Here is an 18,009-nt window from a genome sequence, read left to right on the forward strand (position 1 = left end):
CAATAATGACAGAGAGGGATTTTTCACATTTTTGAAATTTTTTTGGTGACCTTGACCTTGAAAATGAAATCATATGTTCCCGGGCCTCTGAGGAATATTTCCACAAAGTAAATTGTTCAAATATTTGGACAGTACACAGTGTAAGTGTAATACCCTTGACACATACTGTATACAAATATAGCTTGCTTGTATTATAAGGTGCTCAGTGGTTTCTGTTGGCTTTTATGGCTACACTCAGCCTGGAGGTTAAGGGTCAGTGTTTTAGCAATATAAAACACTGTAAGCTACTGTTAGCTTGCTGACTACTTAGGATTAGGTAATGTGTCAGAAAAAAATACAGACTCAGTATCACTGGATAAACTCTGGATAAAGTAAGTTTGTGTGTGTGTGTGTGTGTGTGTGTGTGTGTGTGTGTGGTGTGTGTGTGTGTGTGTGTGTGTGTGTGTGTGTGTGTGTTGACCTGAACCAGCATAGGGAATAACAGCTTTTGTTAAATCAGCCATTAATATTAGCATAGCAGCAATTCCTTAGCATTACAAAAAAAAAAATTAGAACCGTCTATTATCAATAGCTTTGTCTTCATTGTGTGGGCTGCAAAAATGCTGGGAAGGTATGTGAATGGGCCAAGTGTTATACAGGTGAATAAATACCTTGAGCAAGGAGCTGAACTGACAGGGCCTGATGCTGCAGTGCTACGCTGCTACAGCCTCGGGGACAATGTGTCCACGACGGGGAGCTTGAAATCAGTTTACAGCATAGGGAGACTCATTAATCCTATTACCACCAATGTGGTCATTATGGTTTTTATTGAGGCTGGAGCTTTTCCTCTTCAGCTCCATTTAGGTTGAACACAGATGGTGACACAAGCGCACACATAAAATTTCTAGCTGGCTCGCATGGAGATCCGTACACTTTTAAGGTGACGATAATCCAGAGAGTTACACAACATTACATAAGGTGGCTAAGAGATGCCACGCCAACAGTTCCTAACTTAGGCCACAGAGTACAGACAAATGAGCTCACTACTCTCACTTCCTACTGCTCACTCTTGCATTTTACCCTCTTTCAGCATCTCTGGTGGCAATCAGTGCATTACTTTGTGGTGATACAACATCTTTAGTGATGATTTAAGCAGAGCAGAGAAACAAAGACAGGAGCATGCAGCACAGTTGCAGCGCCATGTTTTGGTGCTGAAATGTGGTCAGTGATGCAAAATAGTAAAAGCATGACTTGCATAATGCACGATCCACTGTCACGGATATACCGATCTATGTTTAATCCTATTTTCTGAATTCCTCTGAAAAAGGCCAAACTGTGAAAACTGCACCCTTCCAAGAACTTAGGATGACATGCCAAATTGCTTATATTAACACTGTAATGCTGAAGCATGAATAATTGACAGAAAATTCTAATGATTTGAAAATGGATCATTTATTGATCCTTCTACGCAATTTTTTTTAAAGGAAATTAAATATCAATTGCAACATTATGATAACAAGAAATTATATTCCATGACAAATAACAAAGACCAGTCATTGCATGATGCTGTTTCCCACTCTTCTTCCTCTGTAAGTAAACTGGGGGCCCCTACATTCCATTGCAAGTCCTTTTTTTATTTTGCATCTAATCTTATCACACAGTCATGTCATCTTGGCTACATGGGTAACCAGACACTTCAACCTGTCCTTTGTTCTACGTCACCTTAACGGACACAGCGCTAACCTTTAGCTGACACCTGAGCCCAAGCACTTATCTAGAGTTTCAGGCAAATGTGAACTGTTCAATGCTGCCTGCCTAGTGCCCAGACTGGGGGGGGGGCAGGCACACCTGAGCCCACTGCTCAGACCCAGGATCGCTCAACCCTGCCAAAACGCAGATCTAGTTTCCTACCAGCACAGAAAATGATACTGGCAACATGTACATCCATTCTGCCTGCCCTGCCCTCCTGTTGCTTCTCTGCCTCTTGCCTTCACACAACACCTGGTCAAGGAGCATCACAACAATGTTTTCAAATGCGAGTCAAAGATAACATTAAGATTCAAACCTACGCATGGTTTATGAGTATGCACTCTGTCAGTGGTATTTCGCGAGAGAGAAGGCAAGGCAGAGAAAAGAGCGATGGGCCCAAAGGGCGAGGAACCCACAACAGGGGAGGGGGAGAGAGAGAGAGAGAGAGAGAGAGAAGGAGAGAGAGAGAGAGAGAGAGAGCGGGGGGGAGAGGGAGAGAGAGAGAGAGAGAGAGAGAGGGAGAGAGAGAGAGAGAGAGAGAGTATGAGAGAGAGAGAGAGAGAGGGGAGTAGGGGGAGAATAGATATATATTATATATATATATATATAAAATATATATAAATATATATTATATATATATATATATATATATATATAATATATATATATATATATTATATAAAATATATATATATATATATATATATATATATATATATATATATAAAAAACAGTGGTCTTATATATTGCTCATTGTACCTTTTTTGCACTGTTTAGATCCTTAAATAAACTTACTAAATGAAGTGCATGACAACATGTTATATAAGGTAGCACATTAACAAAAGTCAGTGGGAAAGAATGAAAACATCAGAGACGTCAGCAAAATCACTCTTCAGTTTTGCTGAACAACAAAAGAGCAGATTAGTCATCAAATTACGTCTCCTTCCTCGTAACCAGCATGATTTGTGCTACAGTACGGCCTGAGAACAGACGTACAGAAGCGACAGACAGACTGAGATACGGACAGTCGACAGAACGAATGGAAAGTGACCCAGGTGAATGGAAAATTCTCCCAGCGTCCTCAGCGAGGTGCTGTTTGTGTTTGCTGACAGGGATGTTTGTCTGTAGGTCTGAGAGTCCGCTGACTCACTGTTGTGGTTGGAGTGTGTGACTGTGTCAGTGTTACTAGAGTCTTCTGTGTGTGGGAAATCAGGCATAAGTCGAAAGTGGCTGTACTTTGTGGCTTGCAGTGTAGCCTTTGTGTGCTGTTTTTATGATGAGGCAGAGCTGACTGTAGCGATAACAGATGGAGCTGACAGAGCGAAGAGGTCATAATGTGAAAATGCTGTTTTCTTCAACAACACCGATGCGTTAAATGTATCATAAAGCTACTTTCGACTCCTCCCTCCTCAGATTTTTACACTGGATGCCCTGGTGCAGCCCAAAGGCATTCGTATCTCCTCCTGGGATCAAGTAGGGATATTTTGCTTGTTAGGCAAATGTATAAACCCCTGCCCTACAGGGCCATCGTAATCACAACCCCCCCCCCCAAATAAAAAAAAACAGCCCACATTTCATTTAGTGACTGAGGCCAGAGAAGCACTTATGCAGAGAAAGAGCAGGTTGACAGACATATTAACTATTTATACCTATATGAAAGAACAAATAATAGGCAGGCATCTAATTGGGAAGTAGATATACAAACAAATAAATAAATCACATGTAAATGTGATCATCAAGCCAAGCATGCACAGTAACTGTAATTGTAAAGGCTTGCATCCCTACCTTTGTACTAAAATACATTCACACAAACATGCTGTGACCTTCAAAATGTGTCCCATGCTATCATCTGCTTACGCTGGTAGATTCTGCAGGTAACGGCAGCGTGCATGCAGTTAAACCTGCATCTCTGGCCTCAATGAACTTCACATCAACAGGCCTTTTGTTTTCCATTAAAATGGATACCAAGCACTCTGGGAAAAAAGAGCCTTCTGTGCACCAGCTTTGCCATTATTATAACAACAACCTATCCTGTGTATAGCCTCTCAGTCTCTCTCATTAATGACGTAATCAGCAAAGACTGAGCCACAGCGTTTTCAACCATGTCAAAGCAGTCGCTTATTTTCTTCATGTTTCCCCATTCAAACACCAATGCCACTGCTAATCTTCCTTGAAGGCTCTATACATAGCATCAATCCACTTAAGTTCACCCAAGTGCTTTGTAACAAAACAGCATTCCGATTATTATCTCTCATCTACAGATTTGGGCCATCATGTAATAAAAACATGGGCCTCAGACAGGCTCAGATCTGGTTGAATGATAATAAAAACAAGAGTATGCTGATAGGGAGGTGGGCTCAATCAGAGCCTGCTGCCCACGTGCCCTACTTAATCTGCCCTCTTCATCACTCTCAGTAACCCGAAACCAGGATTACTAGTGTTCTTTGTACCATTTCAGTCCTCTGTCTGCTCTTTAATTGTGCACAGACCCCTTTTCTTTGGTGGCGTCTGTGAGAGGTGGGCTGATAAGAGCTGTTGACAGGAAGCTTTAGTGAAGACTGTACTCTGATCAGACTGGCCTGCCCCTGGCCATGTAAAGCTGTCAGGGAGGATGGATGATCTAAAACAGCACAGGTTTTAATAAAGGTTTATTACAATGAAGAAGAAATGACATCTAACCCTAGACTCTCCTTGAAGCACACAAGCATGAATCGTTATTATAAATTAAGAGATGTATATCAGGCTGAGGTAAAATCCTAAATAATCCACCTCCACAATGAACCTTGTCAGTTGTTTTTCTTACTCTAACATCCCCTAGGGAATTTTAAGGCTCTTATAATTGGAGAACAACGGCAGGCTGATACATTGGTGTCTTTCACCTTGGCTGTCTGCAGTGGATTAGAAAACTGTCAGACTTGCGAGCAATCACAGCAGCTGCCTGGCTAACTGGGGGCCACAGACCACTGGATGAGTCAGTTGTCATCTTGGACTGTTTGTGTGTTACGTATGTGCATGATAAAAATGGGACAAAACAAGAACAACGACATCATAACAGATGCAAATGAAACTCATACTGCATATATATATATATATATACACACACACACACACACCACACACACACACACACACACACAACACACACACACATACACACACACACACACATCACACACACACACACATACACACACAGGCATAGCACTCAGAGAGCTGAGTAAGGTTAGTGATAAACATGAAGCTGCCAAAAAACCCTGCTCAACAACACGGGTGTGGTGACTTGAGATTTGAGGTTTCTGGTAGGAAATTAGACTTCATCATAACAGAGCACAAAAGCACTAAGTGTAAATGCCACAGGGGATGATTGCATGTTTGTATGACCATGCCAGACAAGTCCGCATATATCTGGGCTGCTCTATAGCCCCTTACACTGCTACCTTGTTTTTAATTCTTTCACCCTTTCTGCATTTCTGTCATTTTTGGTGATGAGTCAGATCAGAGAAGCAGACACGCAGCCAGCAGGTGAGGGAATATATTCTGACATGGAATTTCCAAAGGGTTTTAGACGGTGAGCCAAGCTTTGGACGACCATCTGCAATAGCCTTTTAAGCCCCAAATTTGGCATGTTGCAGTGCCAAAGGTGGGGTCCTGAGGCTCATTTGAACTCATCTGATTGCAATTGCTCCCCCCCCCCTCCTGTAACTGACAAGCAGCTTATCAAATACCTGGATCGGACTTGTCCTAAGGCAAGGCCCACATGAGAAACTGGGACTGCTGTGGAGGGTCTGTTGTGCAGACCTCCACAGCAGTCCCAGTTTCTCATGTGGCCCCTTGGGAAGATTAATTGCCCACTTCTGTCCTAAGGGCTTTGGAAAAATTATAAATACTGCCATAGGGAGTGTCAATACTGAAATGATAGTGACCTAAATGTACTCAAATAGTATTACCAAAAAAACAAACAAACAAAAAAAAACTCACATAACTCATGGATACACAAGCTGCATTTTCATTCCTAGGGCACAAATATTACCTATGCAAGGATTATTTATGTCACTGTATTTTAATATGAATGGAATGTTTGCTCAGGTTTCCTGATATTTTCGGCATCACGTTTTAACCGATGCACCTGCAATGCTGCCGTGAGGCCAGAGATGGACACAGGGGAGAAGACAGTCTGTCGCCACTGCGTCTAAACATAGCCTCGCTTATTTCCATACATGTGTCTGCATGGACAATTCATTCAATCACACCCATTCCAATTCGCCTTGCGCCTCGTCCGGCAATTCCCGTCGCCGTGAAGCCTCCACGCACAATGGCACATAATGATGCTTTGTAAGCTGCGTCCTATTCTTGCAATTTTCGAGCAATTTTTGCAATTAATTCAGCGTCAATCACTGTGCCGTGCGCCGCTGGCGGGGCGTGCGTCTCGCCGAGATGCGGATCCCATATTGATAAAAATCCTCGTTTTGAGGATGGGCTGCATTCAACGCCACCAATACATGCATGCACCTTCTACAGGGCAGCATGCAGTCACCCTGAGCAAACTGCTGCACAACCACGCCGCAAAAAAGAAAGAACAAAAAAAAACAAACAAACAAACAACAAACAAAAAAAACGAAAAACGCAGGGATTAGTTATAACGTTCATTTGGGGGTAAACCGTACCTGCATTTTGTCTGACGTAAACACCTCAATGTCTACTTCGCAGGCGATGATGGTCACCATCTCCAGTTTCATATTTATCGATGGCATTCCCTTGCGTATTTTGGGAGAAAAACGAAAAGAGTAAAAGTCTTTCTCTTCCACTCTAGCAGTGCGCAGACAAAGCAGGTATCGCTCGCCTTCTTTCTCCAGAAAACTGAGGTTTAAGTCAGCGGACTGTTCTAGTTTGGGTTTTTTTTTTTTTGTTCTTTTTTAATCAGCTGCGAGAGTTGCTGCTGGACTCCTCACTGCACTAACGCGCTGCTGTGAGTGATGCGCAGCAACTGCACAAACTCTCTCTCTCTCCCTCTCTGGCTCCTGCCCTCCCCTCCCTAGCTGCACATTGACGTCATTACCATCCTCACGTTCGTCGTGTTTTACGCACATATAGAGCTGACGAACCGTGCAGGGTGCACTGCAGAATTCAGGGTCCGGTTCATTCCGCTTTTTTTTTTCTTTTTCTTTATAGTCTTTTGCGTTTGCTGGAGAAGAAAAGCGTTGTCACAACCATTTCTGGGGGGGGGGGGGGGAATCAAAATCGGTTGCATGGCTACATGAAATAACATCAGCATCAGTGTCACCCCCGGTCCAACCCATTCATTCAGAAAGAAATCTTGTTACCACTGATGTCTTGCCGTATACTGACATTAATAATGGGGTGGACAATAAAAGGATCAATTATATAAGCCCCAGTTCAAGTCTAGCATGAGAGATCAACTGTGCTGTTACGGTTCAATTTTTTCAGGCAGTCAGAGAGAAGTGTGAAGACAAAATATTATATTACAATGAAAATGATGAGATGAGCTGATTCAGGATTAAACTATAACTATAGAAACTGCCATCAAGTAAATCGATACATCTACCAGTCACATCAAAAACGGGACATTACAAGGTTATAGTCAGCATACTGGACCATGATTTGGACTTTCTGCTCAATCCACTCTTATTCTTTTGTTCTCATTTTATATCATCTGTCTGTTTAGGGCTATGGTGTGTGTGGGTGTGTGTGTGTGTGTGTGGGGGGGGGGGGGGGGGGGGGTCACTCTTGCATACAGTTGAAATCAGGTGACAAGTAGGATTGCTCAGGGCTACAGGAATACAGGACCACTGCATTAAACTCTTTCTCTGTTTCTGCTATTGTGCCCATCCCATTTTCACCAGCAACATTTTGAGTAGATCAGGCTACACAAGACTCACAAGCTATAGTTTACCGATATAAAACCCTTGTGAAAGTGTCAGCTGAGTCCAGTCTGGGTAGAGCTGTTTTCTTTTTAAATCTCATTTCTGGTTTGCCATCAGCACTGTGAATCAAAAATATGGTGCCTGTGCATCCCTGCTTTATTTTTGCTTTGTATTTTTGCTCCTCTTTTGTTTGTTGCCTTCAGTTGACATGGTCTGTGACTTCATGGGTATAAGAATATACAAACAAGCCTAAAAGCTCGTCATGCTGATGTCTCCCTGTATGCTGTTAATAGAGACAGAAAATCACAAACACCTTATTTTGTCAGAAGGACAAATGCTTCTCCGGCACTGGAATGCCTTGAAAACTTTCAAAGAACTTCTAAGCAAGCTGTACTATACTTTAAGCGCTTACTGGATTGTACTGTCACGGTTCTGTGGCTCTTCATGACTCACAATAAAGCAACTGATGAGGCTGAAGATACTGCCACAGCTCCTTAATTATACTGGTAGACTGTTTCCATTCCGGTTGAAGACCAATCATTTTCCAAATTCCACAGACATTATGCCATTACATAATATGCTAACACACCTCGCCTTCTTTCCATCACTCAGATCATCTGTCTCTCCAGCACTCCATTTCATAATAATAATTGCCTAACCAGCCGAGACAACAAGTCCCTATAAGCCATTAATATTAAGGCTTCGGGCGTGAGGCTATTTTGTCTGTGTGTGTCAGGCATTGTTCCACATTGAGCAAGACGGAGAACATGAGAAAGATATTTATGGATGACTGTGACATTCCCCCAGCAGACAGTGTCATCACTCGGTCTGGAAAAAAATGTGCCTGTAAAAGCACAAAAACCACATATCAGACACTGTAACATGTTGACCTTGTCTGAAAAGCACTGTCAGCTCTTCATCTGTTGAGATTGAATCTGTGTTATTCTTTCAAGTCATGGTAGTATGAGCAGGCAGTACTGGTGATGATACCTGACAGGTTAGATGTTACATCAAAGCACTCCCACAGCTCATTAATCACACGCCGAGGAGTGATAAAGCGGTGCGCTATGTCGTCTTTTCTTTTGAGTCAACTCTGTTTACTTGAATCTAATGTAGTCTTAGTTTGCCAAAGGTTGTGATCATTTATTTATGCCTTCTTGGAAAATTCTCTTTTCACCTTTCCCCCTATTTACAAGCCTTGGGTCAAAGAAAAAAGTAAAGTTTCACTGTCTTGCTCACAGAAGATCAGCAAAGCAGATGTTTGCTAATGCACAGAGATTTGGACCACAGTCCTCAAAGTCATTCTGCCTGGACCTAACCAAATATGTTAAATAATTTAATGTCACGCAAACAGTAATTATAGCTTATTCCACTGCAAATTACTACTTCAGTATACAGGCATGATTACCACCAAGCATGTGAGTCTGGCAGAGGTGGGAAGTAACGACGTACAAATACTTCGTTACTGTACTTAAGTAGATTTTTTAGGTATCTGTTACTTTACTTGAGTATTTATTTTTCTGACTACTTTTTACTTTTACTCCCTACATTTTTACACAAGTATCAGTACTTTCTACTTCTTACATTTTCAAAACAGACTCGTTACTTTTTAACACGTCAGGGAGAAGTTTGCGTTTCCGGTCAGCGCGCCGTCAGTCATCAAGCGATCTGAGCCTAAACGGAGGAATATTAACATATAAGAGGACAATTGTACTGGCGTATCCTCCATCACCGGCTTATCGGGTACAAAGGGATTAAATACACAAACCCATGTAATAATGTCTCATTTACAGCGCTATAATCAGGGGTCACAGCGGGCCGGACCGAGTCCGTAAGTTGCGCTGCGGCACATAAACAGCTTAGCTAGCGCTACTGAAGAGAGCGAGCATGAAGGGAGTAACGTGTGGCAGGTAAATGCAACATTTTTAAATGCTCAACATCAGCAAACAGCAAACACACAAAGTGTGTGCAGTTTGTCACACAGTGTGTCTGCTAGCTAAAAGAAGAGCTGCTGTATTTCAGGGAGAGCAAAGAGAGAGAAGTTCACTCAGAGATGGAGAAAGAGGACAGGAGAGGAAGAAGAAGGTTAGATTTAAAGGTAAGGACTGGAAATAAACTGAAGTATGCTGACTTTGTGTAATTCAAAGATTGTATGAAAATACTGCAGTTTAGTACGTAATAAACAGGTTATCTTGTTGTACTGTATTTACAGTAAAGCTCTGTGTTGGTGCACTTTGTGTTCATGGTCAGAGTTACATCAGTGCAGCAGAGATGAGTTTGAATCAAAGCTGCTGATGCTGAGATTCATTCACTGAATCAACATTTCTACAGCCTGTATGCTGTCAGTGTAGGGATGGAGATCAGCTCAGACAGCTGTGAAATACTGGGTTACATCTTTGTGAGTTCACTTCATCCCACACAGAGCAGTAACCTCAGAGCAGCAGCAGCAGGTCAGCTGATCACAGCCTGCACACCAACATCATTTACTGGAGCTCACAATAGAAATTTGTGATCTTCTCCCCATGCAGAGCCACTACAGCTGATCTTAGGGTTCCTCCACCTTCTGAATCCCACTGTAACCCCTGAGTATCCTCATGTTGGTGTTAGGTGGAGACACAGTCACCCTCTACTATGGAGGACACAGAGAACAGAGCTGTGTTTTAAATTCCCTTTCACAGTTTGTTATTCAAGCTGAGTACATTCATTAGAATTAAATTTAGATTGGAATAACATTTGGATTTTCATGTATTATTTTATATTATTACAATAATATATAATAAGGTTTTAGTTAGCTTTACACAAAATAGCAGGTAGAAACGTCCTCCAAGAGCTAGTTTTACTTTCTTACTTTGAGTAAATTCAGAGCCTGTACTTTTTTACTTTTACTTAAGTAAAGAAGTTGAACCAGTACTTTGACTTTTACCAAAGTATTTTTTAACACAAGTACTTGTACTTCTACTTAAGTACAGAATGTCAGTACTTTTTGCCACCTCTGGAGTCTGGGGCTACTTCTGCAGCTGACTTGGGTTGCGTGGAAGGATTATGGAATAATTCAACCAGGGATGTTTCCGAGACTTTTTGACCAGTGGAAACTAAAACCCACTGAGGTGCAGCACATGATAAATCAGAAAATTCTGAAAGTAATAAATACCAAACAAAACTACTTAAGTTGGCTGGAAAAATGGTTTTAATTTGTGGACACCTTAAACATGCAGTAGGAGATGTAGATATCCTGTAACAATCTGGATGTTTACAAGATATCCATCCATCCATCCATCCATCCATCTTCTCCTGTTTATCCAGCTGTGGGTCATAGTTGGGCTGGAGCTTATCCCAGCTGTCAGGGCAAAAAGCAGGGTCCACCCTGTACAGATCGCCAGTCTATCACAGGATTAACACAAAGAGACAGACAACCACTGACACACACACTCACACCTATGGCCAAATAAGAACTGCCAATTAACGTAATCTATGCATGTCTTTGGACTGTGGGAGGAACCCAGAAACCAAGCAAGCATGGGGAGAACATGCAAACTTCACAGAGAAAGGCCCCAGCCAGCACTTGGATTCAAACCCAGGACATTCATGCTGTGAACACACACTACACTGCTACATCACCAAGTTTGCCGACATTGGACAAGTGTAAATAAAATGGGAGTATGGTTATATTTACAATGATGCACTGAGGATGACAGCACTGCATTCCCAGTGAAAAAATGGATCTGAACCCCTTTATCCCCCAGAACTTCCACCCATGGCTGCACTGATATAAAACACATCACATTTCAGGTACCACCTCAGGCCTCCCCTTTAGCTTTGCCCATAACGTCAGATGATTAATTACATGAATTGAAAAAAAAATTATCTGGATTTGATTGAAAAAATATGTCCACATATTTGTGTTGAAGAAGAAAATGAACATAAACAGAATACATATGAGTAGATTTAGGCTTGTTAAATCAAATAAGGACTAAAGGCAGTAAGTAAAGATGCCAAATCAAATCTAAATTCATTTGAACATGATGGGACAAGGTTACGAGAACACTGCTGCAGTCACTGGCATCAACAAACCATGCAGTTCACTGCATGCGTTGAATGTTTTCGGCTATTTAAGCGCAGCTTCCTTTGATCTGTTTTGTCGCAGCTGATAAGTAGGATGGATCGCCGAGGATGATGAAGCACTTTTTCTTCCTCTCTGGCCTCATTCTGCAGCTCTGCTCCTCCTCATTCTCAGTTCTCCTCTCCTCATTCACAATTCTCTCTGTTCGATCTCACAGGAAGAACATAGCCCAAACAAGACTTTGTGCAGGAACATATAAAGCTTTGACACAATCTTTTCACCTGAAAGAAAAACCTAAGAAAAGTTCATTTTTCTATAGTATTTTTTTTCCCTTTCAAATGCTGCCGTTTTGGAGGATATACAGCAGAACTGTAGGTGTTCTGATCTATTATCAGCAATAAATACGAGAATTTCACTTTATCATATGGTTAATATCTTGTTTTATGGATTCAATTTGCTGAGGTACCCCATATGCATATGCTTGTAAATTCCATGTCATTAAAAAAAAAATCTTCCTGAGACAAAGATGAGAAGACTGATACCACTCTTACATCTGTACGGTAAATATGCAGATACAGCCAGGGGTCTATAAATTTAGCTTCACTTAAAGACTGTTGGCAAGGTAACAAATTATGTCCACTAGCAACTCCAAAGTGCATTTCCTAAAATAGAAATATTCCATCGAGTTGAATCTGTTTGCTTAAGCTGTAGCTAATTTAGTAGTGACACAGTAAAAACCGCACTACGGCTGTCTGTTTTTATGGGCAGATACTGACAGAAGAGTGCCTAAATATAATGTGCAAAGATAAATACCAAGAACATGGTTAGATTTAGGAAATGTAAACCACGTGTCTGATCATGTGTTTGTCTCTCATTTAAGCCCCACTTCTCTATGACCAATACATACAATCATCACATACAGAGTCAATAGGATAGCAATCTAGCTACTCCATTTCTACCATGCACAATGCACTTCATAAGAGATGAGAGGAGTGGACAGAGAGGCAGCAGAGATGCTCAAAGGATGAGACACTGTCTCAGACTCACTGACGAGCATAATTTGTATTCTGAAGTGGAGCTCTGCAGTGGAGCAGGAGGGGGGGAATCAGGGCAGTGGATCACTGTGGTGGGCTGATACGCATGCTCATAATACACACTTTTTTTTGTTTTGTTTTTTTAATGCACATGCAGGCATATAACTAAGGACTACTCTGCACAACCTCAACCAATAACTGCATGCAATATACAGTATACTGCATTTGGCCTATATTGTCTTTGTATTTAAAATGAACACAAGGACACACATTAGGAGATATTTACACAAACACACACACGCATGCATAAACACATACACTCCATCTTTTTACTGCCAACCTCTTATTACAACAGGCTACCTCACTTGGCCCAGCCAAACCAACTGTACTGCCAGCGCCAATGCAGCTGCTGTAATCTAGGCCAAGCTATTTTTATAGCAAGCAGCCAAGTACAGGCTAAGGGAGCCAGAGGGAGACAGAGGGATGGAGGATAAAAGAATGTCTACAGGGCAGAGAGACAGATCTACAGAGTGTAGGTGAGACAGAACCAGGGAGAACAGAATAGCACAGCGAGGCAGAGCTGGTATAGTGAGGGGATGAGTGAAAACAGAGAGTGAGAGAAAGAGAGCAGAGTCCTGCCGCATGCGAAGGACAGCGTCAATACCTGAAGACAAGCATACACCAGAAATGACAAACACAAGCAGCCTCGATCAACACTCCTTCAAAGCCCCAAAGGTTTTTATTTTTTATTTTTTTTAATCTGGTGGTTTGAATTCTGCAGATGAGCTGAGAAACTTGAGGGAGGGATGATGTGGCTGCTGAAGTCATTCAGATGTGAAATATGCTGACAGATGAGAGTTTTACATGACTTCTGGCAATCAAACTTTAATTAACAGTGATAGACACAGCTCCCAAAGGCCAGCTCTGACTGTAACTATTTTCTCCTAATTAACAAAAATGAACCTGTTAACATGGGAAATCCGCACATGCACCTACGCAAGCAGAATTTCAATATGTGTACCCTTCTCTTGGGTAGGGTTCAGGTGAAAAAAAGGTCATGTCACTTACTTGCAATCAAGATTTCGCAAGAGAAGAATCAAAATCTGATGACAGCTGCTGACAGATCAGCATGTTTGAAAGTTTCTCTTAAATTATTAAGTCCAAGGCTGTTTTCCTCCTACAATTTACTGTTATTAAATATTTAGGGGTCACAGATTTGAAAGTAAGTTTTGACATCTTCAAATTCTTGGTGATAGGCCGTCAAGTTGCCACATGCCAGCTGTGTCAGTTCAGTGTGTCTAAAAACTGACTGAGAGATGTTCATGTTGAAAAATATATATATATTTTTTGCACCAACAAGGTGATTCTCAAAGAGCTGTTACTTGAAGACTTGGAATATGTCAGCATGGTGTGCACTGACCTTAAAAAATCTGAGGAAACTGGACAAGTGGAAGACAAAAGAAGAGGTGACTGTTTTATAGTTATCGGTTGAACATGTTCTGAGGTTCTGTAGTGTGCTGTAAAAATCATTTCAATAATAATGTGTAAATTTGCTAGGCAATAAAAGAACAAAAACTGCTTTCTATAAAGAGTGAGTGTTGTAAACTCCATCACAAACATGGGAACTAACTGTGCAGTATGTTTTTGGTTCATAGCCCACATCTGGTGGGCCACCAGCAGCTGTTCAGCATTTTAACCCAGTCCAGCAGCTTAGGAGCTGGAGAGATGAGCTGCTGTATAGCTGTGTGGGGAGGACAGAGACAGAGGGAGAGGAGGAGGAAACAGACTGACACGTGCCGATGGTTCCACTGATTGCTTTGAAATCAGGTCAAATCTTTGGATTGGGCTAGGTGGACTCTCAAACTCATATGCAGGCATCATCCCTGCTAAAATAGCAAACATGACAAAGAAGAAGACAAAAACACAGACACGGAGGGACCTGAGGCGGCCTCAAAGCTTCGAAGACAACATTGTGCACTGAGAAATGGGTACCATTTTCTGAGGCAAGCAAACAAAGAGAAAGAAAGAAATCAGACTGTTCACCAGAGGATAGAAGAGCTTTCTATTCTTTCACCACAAAGAGATCTAATTGAAAGCTATGGGATTCTCATGGTAGCTAAGATGAGCACAAGTGATGCAGCACTGGTGAAATGAGATTGCAGAATATTATATTATATTATATATATATATATATATATATATAATATATATATATATATATATATATATATATATATATATATATATATATATATATATATATCTTAAGCTACAAGATATATATATATATATATATCTTGTAGCTTAAGATCCATTTTACAGAACCAAATATTTACTAGAGCAACAAATTCTCAAAACTGTACTAATACAGAATACAACACCAGCCTCAGATGCCATTAATTTGACAGAAAGCGATGACGACAACAAAGAGAGCACTCGTGGGAGAAGATAACAATGATCAGAACAAAAAAACGAACAAACAAGCTGAATGAGGGACCAAAAAAAACCTGCCAAGACAAAACATCAGCAAACCATCAATAGTTATTCTGTCAATTACAACTGGCAGAAATTGATTTGAATGCCATTTGACTCACCTCAGAGAGTAGCCAGCTTTGCAGAGTAAGGTGGCACACAGCATTAAGACATCAGAAAAGTTATGCAAGTTAATGAAACAGTTGAAAAGAAACAAAAATGTGGGAGATATAAACTAAGTTCTGAAAGCTAGCCACAAGTAACTATCCTGGATATACAAAACAGTCCAGGCTTTCCATTATTATAACATAATCCAAAGCATAAATACAAAAGGGAAAGATTGATCCAAAAATTAACTGGTTTTAATTTATTTCTCATGATCAGCTTAACTAAACTTCCTGTTTTATTTATCGGTTTATTTTACCTCATTAATTTCACACATTCATGCCTAAAAGCAATCATCTGCAGAACCTTTTTCTATTTCATGGACTGCATGATTGCATTCGTTCCTCAATTCATAAGAGCCCGTTTATACTTGGCATCAGTTAAAAAAGAGATCATACGCTATTGTTGTACTGAAACTGCTATTCTTGAAAATCACCCACAGAACATTTCTTTTTTTAGACCGATTGAACCACAAAATAATCTGGATTTAAATAGAATCACAAGAGCATGACTAAGAACAAATAACACAATGTCTTACATAGCATTGTAAATCTTAGAGTGCCATAATCAAGCCTTGTGTAGTAGGCGAGGGTGGGGCGAGATGCGTGCGTGGAAGAAAAGCCATCATTTTCATCAAAGCAACCGTACATAAAACCAGTCATAATCACACATCAAAGAGCTAAAAATTATTTCCACTAAGCTCTTTTGAAGGCGTGGGGGAGGTAGTACACAAAACAGCAAAACAAGACTGCTTAACCATGATGAGGGTATAAGGACGTAAGTACATATATTCATGTTTGAGGTTTTAAGATATTACATCATAGGTTTATATAAGTGGGTTTGATTAGTTTAAAAATCGCACGGTAACTGAAAGACATTCTGAATGAATTGGCAATATTATAGTAATGCACTATATGTCTCCCAAATGCAACTATAAACCTAAAAAATAAGATTCAATGAAACGGATAAAAAAAAAAAAGTAAATAAAAAATTTCCACGACAAATAATGAGCGCTAAAAGTGACACCTTATTTAATTTGTCCAATTCAAAACTTCAAAAACTTCAACTAAACAAGTTCAGAACTGAAACATATACCACAGTCTTTACAACAATGTTGTAACATATTTTTTAATTAAATTAGTGTGACCAATGTTCACACTCATGTTTTCCAGTCAAACGTAACAATACGGTTTAACACGCCAGAATTAAATCTCCCTTCCACTTTGCACTGTATGGACATATCTGCCATTTAACTTCAATTTTTAATATGAAATAATCTTACATTTCAACAGCACAAAATGCTCCCCATTTAAAACTTAATAAATGAATATTCTGCTACAGTTTGCTTTGATGATGGATTATTTCTGCTTTCCTGAGGAGTGTCATCTGGATCCCCCCCTCTTACCCACATCTGTAAATGTCCACACAGGGAAGGAGGTGCTGTTACAGTTACTATGATCAGCAGCAGACTTACAGAGTTTGAGTTCAAAAAAGAATAAATTACTTGTCTCTGTAATGTGTTCTACAGCATCTTGGACAGTGAATGGCAGTTTGGTCAGTTCTGATCTTTTCACTCAGGAGTGTGGCTGCTCCTCTGAGGGCTTTGCAGCAGCTGCAACATCACCACAAAGCCAACAAACAGTGCGCACAGCTGCCCTTCATAACCGCAGGATGTTGCAGACACCAGCTGCAATTTTGGAAGTTGAAGGAAGAAGCTGAACGACTCACCTTTGTAAGTGATTCTGATGACATTGATTAGGCAAGTGGTTGACACACAGTAGAACTATTTCAAGGATTTTTATGCACCTCTGAATGCAGTTCATTTACTTTTTATTTAGTTAATGGTACTTTTCACTCTGAAACAGTGGTGCTTAGTGGCTGTTGGAACAGAACGGATCAGATCATCTCTCCCATACATATTGTCATCACTACTGTTACGGGATGGCAAGCACTGAGAGTGACAGCCAATTTCGGATTTGATTGTAGTTTGCACTGCAGACTGATTTAAGATATAGTGCTAAAAATTAGAAGACAGGAATTCAGTGGGGATGTCAACAACACTAGAGGTCAACTTCAAGCCAGTTGCACAAGTCACCATCAAGTGTGGGATTTACCAAGGAGACGCTCTGTCCCTATTGCCGTTCTGCATAGGCCTGAACCCTCTCAGCCAGATCATTAACAAGATGGCTACGGATACCGACTACAGAATGGAGCAGGAGTGAACGAGACATTGATTCAGTGAGCCACACCACTAGGATCTACAGCAATGACATTGGAATGTCATTCGGACTGAAGAACTGTAGTTGGATGGAAACGAAGAGAGGGAAAGTAGTCAGAACTGCAAGGACTGCACTACTAGAAGGCAGTATTGCAGACAATGAAGACAGCTACAACTACCTTGAAATCCCACAGGCAAATGGGAATCATGAAGAGGCTGCTAGTAAAGCTGCAACCGCCAAATACCTGCAGAGAGTAAGGCAAATCCTTAGGAGTTAGCTGAATGGGAAGAACAAAATCTGGGCAATCAATACGAACGCCCTGCTGGTCATCAGATACCTTGCTGGGATAATAAGCCGGCCAAAGGAGGAGACAGAAGCCACTGACATCAAGACAAGAAAGCTCCTTACCATGCATGGAGGGTTTCACCCCAAATCAAGCACCTTGAGAC

At 40.9% G+C, this 18,009-nt stretch overlaps 1 protein-coding gene across 2 annotated transcripts in view; it reads right to left on the minus strand.

Moving 5' to 3' along the window:
- Window positions 1–18,009, minus strand: part of rcan3 (regulator of calcineurin 3) — a 44,654-nt gene that overhangs the window by 16,345 nt on the left and 10,300 nt on the right. The window contains exon 1 of one of the 2 annotated variants that reach the window (XM_030718449.1): window positions 6,393–6,620. The exons of the other annotated variant lie outside the window; for it this stretch is intronic. Coding sequence (XP_030574309.1) covers window positions 6,393–6,479 — 87 coding nt within the window. The 5' untranslated portion in view covers window positions 6,480–6,620. Of the gene's footprint in view, window positions 1–6,392; window positions 6,621–18,009 lie in introns of those variants that run through there. 2 annotated transcript variants of the gene reach the window in all.

The sequence above is a fragment of the Archocentrus centrarchus genome, chromosome 22 (genome assembly GCF_007364275.1).
Source record: "Archocentrus centrarchus isolate MPI-CPG fArcCen1 chromosome 22, fArcCen1, whole genome shotgun sequence".
Lineage (NCBI taxonomy): Eukaryota > Metazoa > Chordata > Actinopteri > Cichliformes > Cichlidae > Archocentrus > Archocentrus centrarchus.